The 6,387-nt window shown below is 40.6% G+C and overlaps 1 protein-coding gene across 1 annotated transcript; it reads left to right on the top strand.

The window, feature by feature from the left end:
- The first annotated feature begins 3,135 nt into the window (after positions 1-3,135).
- LOC121254256 (amino acid transporter AVT1H-like) lies at positions 3,136-5,468 on the top strand. The gene is made up of 3 exons (XM_041154228.1): positions 3,136-3,493; positions 3,628-4,235; positions 4,699-5,468. The coding sequence occupies exons 1-3, from the start codon at positions 3,370-3,372 to the stop codon at positions 5,239-5,241; spliced, it is 1,275 nt and encodes a 424-aa protein (XP_041010162.1). The 5' UTR covers positions 3,136-3,369; the 3' UTR covers positions 5,242-5,468.
- Positions 5,469-6,387: the final 919 nt, after the last annotated feature.

The following is a 6,387-nucleotide window of genomic DNA, read 5'->3' as shown; positions in this document are numbered from 1 at the left end:
AAGAAAGATGATGAACAGGCTGCTCAACCTCCTCGTTTGGGAGAGCTGGTACTGCCCCCTAAGCGGCCTGAACAACTTACCCAGACCCTCATCACGGTGAAATAGCGGACCAACCACATCACTGTCTGAATTACCTCCCTCATAGGGTACTAGAGGGAAAGGTAGGCCTAAAGGTTGCCTTGTCCCTCCTATGGCAGAGTGTGGGTTAGCTTTCGGCTACCCGAAGAAGAAGACTTACCTTCCTCGTGAGCGTCAACAGGCGGGAGCTAGTCTAGTGAGAAACTGCCTAAACAACGTACCTCTGCTGGACTAAAGGGATGAATGTAATGCCTAAGGCTGCTCTACCCCTCTCGGGATGGAGTGCGGGTCCAGCCCCCCAACAGCCAAAAGGCTTACCCTAACCTCTGTCACAACAAAGTGTGGGTTCAGCACCAGACTGACCCAAACTTACCCTTCCCTGCAATGTCAACGGGCAGGAGCGGATTTAGTGCCAAACTGTCCAAACAGCTTATCTCCCTAAGAAGGATGATAGGTGAATGGGTGGCTCAACCTCCTCGTCTAGGAGAGCGGGTCCTGCCCCTGGTATCCTGAACACTTACCCTGACCTCCGTCATAGCAAAGGAAATGTAGGTCTAAAGGTTGTCTTATCCCTCCTGCGGCGGAGTGCGGGTCAGTCCTTAGCAACCTAAAGGTAAAGACTTACCTTCCCTATGACGTCAACGGGCAGGAGTGGGTCTAGTCCCAAACTGCACGAACAACCTACCTCTCTGCTAGACTAGAAGGGGCGGGTCGAGCCAAAGGCCGCCTCGTCGCAGTGAAGAATGGACCAGTCCTGTGATTGTCCGAATAAGTTACCTCCTCGAAGGACTAAAGGGGCGGGTTGGCTTGAGACATTCCAACCTCTCCCCGATATGACTTACACTTAAGGTAGCCTAAAGTGGACCCAGAGGGTCGACGGGCTCCCTGACCACTTCATGCAGGTTACAACAAGCATACTCTAACTTTAATCGTAATTCACATTGGAAAAGTAAAGTTTGCCAACATCATCAAAAACAAAAAGGCCGAGAACATATGCCTTTCGACAAAGCTTACAAACTACTAGCCCTCTTTATCACTTGGCCTTATAGGTTTCCGAATAGGTGGGCAAATCACTTGACTGCCCTGCTAATTTTCGTACGCGCTCCATGCGGTCGAGCTTATTTTGCCAAAGCCGAGCTACGCGTTCACACCCTATGCACTCCATGGGGTCGAGCCTACCTCCCACTTATCTCTCCGAGCTATATGCTCGCTCCTTATGCGCTCCATGCAGTCGAGCCTACCTCCCGCTTACCTAGTCGAGCTACGTACTTGCACCTTACACGCTTCTTGTAGTCAAGCCTACCTCTCACTTATCTCGTCATGACGTACTCGTGCCTTACGCATCTTGCGCGGTCGAGCCCATCTCCTGCCTAATTCCGCTCTCGAAAATCTTTACTTCTTAACGCAAGAGGAACGGATGACTAAGGCTAGCTCCTAGAATTTATTTCTCTGCGGATGAAGGCAAATCAAGTCGATTGCATATTTTACCTCTAAAGACTCTCAACTTCTTCTTTGGAACAAATTGTCCTTAAGAATCGCGGGCAATTATGAGGAGGTAAAATGCACCGGTCCCAAAGTAATTTTAAAGACCCAGCCCATCAAAGGGCCATTACTAGAAGACAATATATGAGAGAAGGAGAGGGGACAAGAAGGGACTAGGGGTGAGGGTGTCAAGAGAAAGTGGGAAAGGGAGAGGGGGCCAGACACGCAAAACAGACATCCCTCATCACTATTGAGATGCACGCATGAAGATGGTCAAATAAAAGGGGCAAGTTGCCTACAGTTTTAGGGACTTTGGTGTTGCTTCTGACTTTTCTTTTGGCTTCGACTTCTTCTTCAACCTCAGGATAGATAGAGAGCTCAAAAGAGAATATCTTCTCTAGCATATAGATCTTCTACTCCTATTGTATAGTGAAAAATGAGAGGGGTAAACAAGCATATTATAGTGAAATCTCCCCTCTCCAAACTCCTGTGAACGTAGGCCTAGTGTCGAATGACATAAATCTGTGTGTTTATCTCTTCTTATTTTATCTGCATTTAAATATTGTTCACCACTATGGATATATGCACCGACACCGTACAGCCGCACCGGATCACTGCCAGGAGCTCCAAATAACACTGATCGAGGTCCAGCCCACCTCAATGCGTCTCAAGAATGGATCTCTCTTCCCTTCCAAGTTGTACGTTTTTGGACGTTAACATGGCATTTCCTCTCTATGCAACTATGCCAATATTGGAGTAGTCTCACGATTTGATATTGTCTGGTGCGTGTATAATGGATAGTTTGGCTTTTACCTCATGGTATATATGCAACATAAATAAGGCCCATTGATTCAGTTGATATGCTTGCAGTCTAGGTAATCATCATCATCATCATCATTTTATTATTACTATTATAATTATTATTATATAGATATTTGTGGGATATTTGCATGCATTAGAACGGCAACATTTGTCCAATTTGACAACCCCGGCATTGAGTTTCCAAAACACCATCGTGTCCGAGGCTACAACTCTTTCTCTCTCTAATGCATTATAGTGACACTCATTTCTCTCTATAAAATGCCTAATAGGAAGAGTGGAGTAACTCCTTATAAAGATCAGGATGAGTTAATTTGTTTCTAAACCGTGAGACTTCTCAACACGTCCCCTCAAGTGTAGATCGAAATTTTCGGTATCATCATCTTGGGTAGATTGTAGGAGCCCATCATCGGTCATAGGTTAACCTGGCTCTTATACTATATAGAGACACTTATTTCTTCCCATAAAAGACTTAATAGGAGGAGTGAGATAACTCTTTAAATTGTGTGGGACTTCTCAACATGCACATACATGCATATCTTTCTGTTAGATTCTTACAAATAATTTTGTTAGTGTTACGTGTACTATACTAAAGTCTTTATGTATTGAATATATCATTCTCTCACCTTTTCTTAAGGTTGACAAAGTTCCACTAAATATTTTAATCTCAATTCTAAGATTCTCATTTTGGGTGCACGGTTAGCTAGCTTTATACAGTTATAAATATACCTAGCCTTATAAGTACACTTCATGTGCAAATTTCATCCATTTCGGAGTTAAGTCCTTGATTCCACCAGCCCAAACTCGTAGGAACTTGCTGAAAAGTATGCGGAAGAAGATATCAACATACATTGGGCACTTATTGTGCCTCCAATCCAGTCGTCTCCGGCATTGTAGCCAAGGTTCGGGTGAGACAGTACTGCATGGGGCAATCTTGGATGGCAGTGGGTGAGCAGCTGCCGCGTTAATTTAGAGGAAAGCAGGACATGCATGTCTGACCACACCATCAGGCCGAAGTCAAATGAAAATGGCATAGACGTGGAGCACCAGGCAGATCAGGCGGCCAATGGTTCTTTTTCTCATGTTGTGATCAATATGATTGGGATGCTTATTGGTAAATAAACTCTTTCATCTACTAATTAACATTGCATGATTAATATTTGTTCCGTACGTGTTTGGCTTGACCCGAAATCTAATTCATTATTGTTGATAAGATCTTTAATTGTTTCATCTTACATCTTTTCACAGGCTTAGGTCAGTTATCAATTCCATATGCAATGGAAACTGGAGGATGGACCTCAATATTTCTGCTTATAGGACTTGGGATAATAGCCGCATATAGTTCTCTTCTACTTGGAAAGTGTCTTGACAAGAATCCCAAGTTAACAAGTTACAAGGATATTGCTCAACATGCATTTGGAACAAAAGGAAAAATTTTAACTTCAACGCTCATCTACATGGAGATTTTCATGGCACTTGTATCCTACACAATCTCATTACATGACAACCTAATTACAGTACTTGCAGGGACGCATATTAAAGTGCCTTGGACTAAACTATCTACATCTCAGCTCCTAACCATTATTGCTGTCTTAATAGCGCTGCCTAGTCTGTGGCTGAGAGATCTATCTTCCGTATCTTTCCTCTCCTCAGGCGGTGTTGTCATGTCGCTTCTCATTTTTATTTCAGTAGCATGCACTGCCATTTTCGGAGGTGTAAAACCCAACCACAGCATACCAGTCCTCCGCATTCATAATATTCCCGGAATATTTGGGTTATATATCTTCAGTTATGCAGGACACATTGTTTTTCCCAACATACATAAAGCAATGAAAGATCCATCCAGGTTTGCAAAGGTACGTAGCTAGCTAGCCAGTCCTATTCATCTCCCATTAATTGATGCGTTTTAACTCTTTTTATTCTGCCAGATACAACTCTTTATACCTCAATAGATGATTTGCTTTCTATATATAATGTACTTTATATTATATTTACTTTGATCTATTTGTTTATGTAAAATCACTACTTGTTTCAAAAGCTTAAACTAATAGAAGAGGTAGATTTTTATTATTTATTTTATATCTTAACACTTTCCCTCACGTGTGGGTCAGACTCTCCCTCAATAGGTGGTCCAACACATAGAATATTTAATTAAATGGGACAGAGTGTAGAGTCATGGTTCGAACTCAAAACCCCTGCTCTAATACTATGTGAAAATCATTACTTGTCCTAAAAATTTAACCTGATAAGAAAAAATAAATTTTTATTATTTATTTTATATCTCAACAGTTTAACATGAGATTAATGCATATATGCCAGGCATCTATTTTGAGCTTCACATTAGTGACAGCGCTTTACACAGCACTAGCATTCATGGGTGCCCGACTGTACGGTCCTGAAGTCAATCCTCAAATCACCCTCAGCATGCCTCGACATCTTCTTTTGACAAAGATTGCATTATGGGCCACTGTGTTGACACCTATGACCAAATATGCGCTCGAATTTGCACCTATTGCGATTCATCTTGAGCATAAACTTCCTGTGAAAATGAGTTCCAAATTGAAGATGATCATAAGGGGCAGCGTAGGTTCACTTCTACTTGCACTGATACTTGCCCTGGCTCTTTCGGTGCCATATTTTGAGTACGCTCTCAGCTTCACTGGCTCCCTTGTTAGTGTCGGTATTTGCGTAATTTTCCCTTGTGCATTCTACAGCAAGATTTGTTGGGGTCAAATATCAAAGCCTGTCCTGATGCTAAACTTCACCCTCATTGCATTTGGCTCTCTTCTTGGGGTATTGGGAACTATCTCCTCATCAAAATTACTTGTTAAAAGCCTGCAGAAAAGAGTTCACTTGGCCTAAGAACATGATTAGCAGATCCCTTTTCTGTTGAACTTTATACATGTTCTCTGTACTTATCGTGCTCATATTACTTTAAACTTTACGCTTAGTTTCTAGATGAGTAATATCTTTGTACATATTTAATAAGCTGGTGAAATACTATTGCCAAAGCTGGAGTATATTTTAGGTTGCCCTAGATCTGTTCATCACGTATTTCGTAGAACTGCTTGGTTGTGAGACTCGTGATATACGATGATTATTTGCATATAAATACATTTAGAGAAATGTTTTAGCCATAAACAAGTCATATAAAAAATAAACTCACAAACTGAAATGACATGTTGTGGTACGTTAAATTGTAAATTTACTTTTTTGAGATTTTTTTGTAGCTGTACTAGTACTTCTCTATCTAATGCTTAGAGCTAAATGATCAAGGAAGGATTCATGATAACAAATTTATATGACAATAGAGTTTCCAAGTAGTTAAATAATTTGTGAAGAAAATTACGATCTCTATAAGAATTTGAAAGAATCTATAAAAGAAAAGAAAATGAATCAAGCAAAGATGCTTCACCCAATTACTGAAAGCATCTAATACCCAACACCAAATAACATATCCAAGTTAATTAATAGGAGCTAGCTAGCTAGCGTGATAAAAAAAATAGAATTAGGCAAAGATGCTCAACCCAACTGATGAAAGAATCTCATACGGCCAACACCATAAAACATCCAAGCTGACTAGAGCTGTCTTGATCAAACGTCAAAAATTAAATTAAATTGAAGGCAAAAATTAATAAGTTTGTAAAAGGGCACAACTAAATTTTTAATTCATTAGTTCATTTACTACATAAAAATTAAAAATTTTATGCCTCTCTCTCTCTCTCTCTCTCTCTCTCTCTCTCCCCCTTCACTATCCAATCCCTGCTTTAAATGTTTCATGCATGAAAGAAATGGAGACGTGAAGATCTTTTTTTGGATTCAACTGGGGAGGAATTACCGATCAGGTGCTAATATGCTCTAATAATATCCCAACTATGGCTCAACTAGTCAATCGATTAGAGAAAAATGAATTCTCAAATTCGGGTGTTTAAACAAGTTCATCATCAAATTAAATTTGAAAAAATAATCTTACAATATAAGATTCCTAAAAAAAGGGAAAAACAGAAG

This window comes from Juglans microcarpa x Juglans regia, chromosome 1D (genome assembly GCF_004785595.1).
Source record: "Juglans microcarpa x Juglans regia isolate MS1-56 chromosome 1D, Jm3101_v1.0, whole genome shotgun sequence".
NCBI classification, from domain to species: Eukaryota; Viridiplantae; Streptophyta; class Magnoliopsida; order Fagales; family Juglandaceae; genus Juglans; species Juglans microcarpa x Juglans regia.
Note: the sequence above shows the minus strand (reverse complement) of the source record. Positions and strands in the feature narration are given on the sequence as shown.

Coding starts and splice junctions, on each gene's coding strand:
- LOC121254256 (XM_041154228.1), top strand. CDS start 3,370: ATGTCTGACCACACCATCAGGCCGAAGTCAAATGAAAATGGCATAGAC. Junction 3,494..3,627: donor TATGATTGGGATGCTTATTG/GTAAATAAACTC, acceptor ATCTTTTCACAG/GCTTAGGTCAGTTATCAATT. Junction 4,236..4,698: donor ATCCATCCAGGTTTGCAAAG/GTACGTAGCTAG, acceptor CATATATGCCAG/GCATCTATTTTGAGCTTCAC.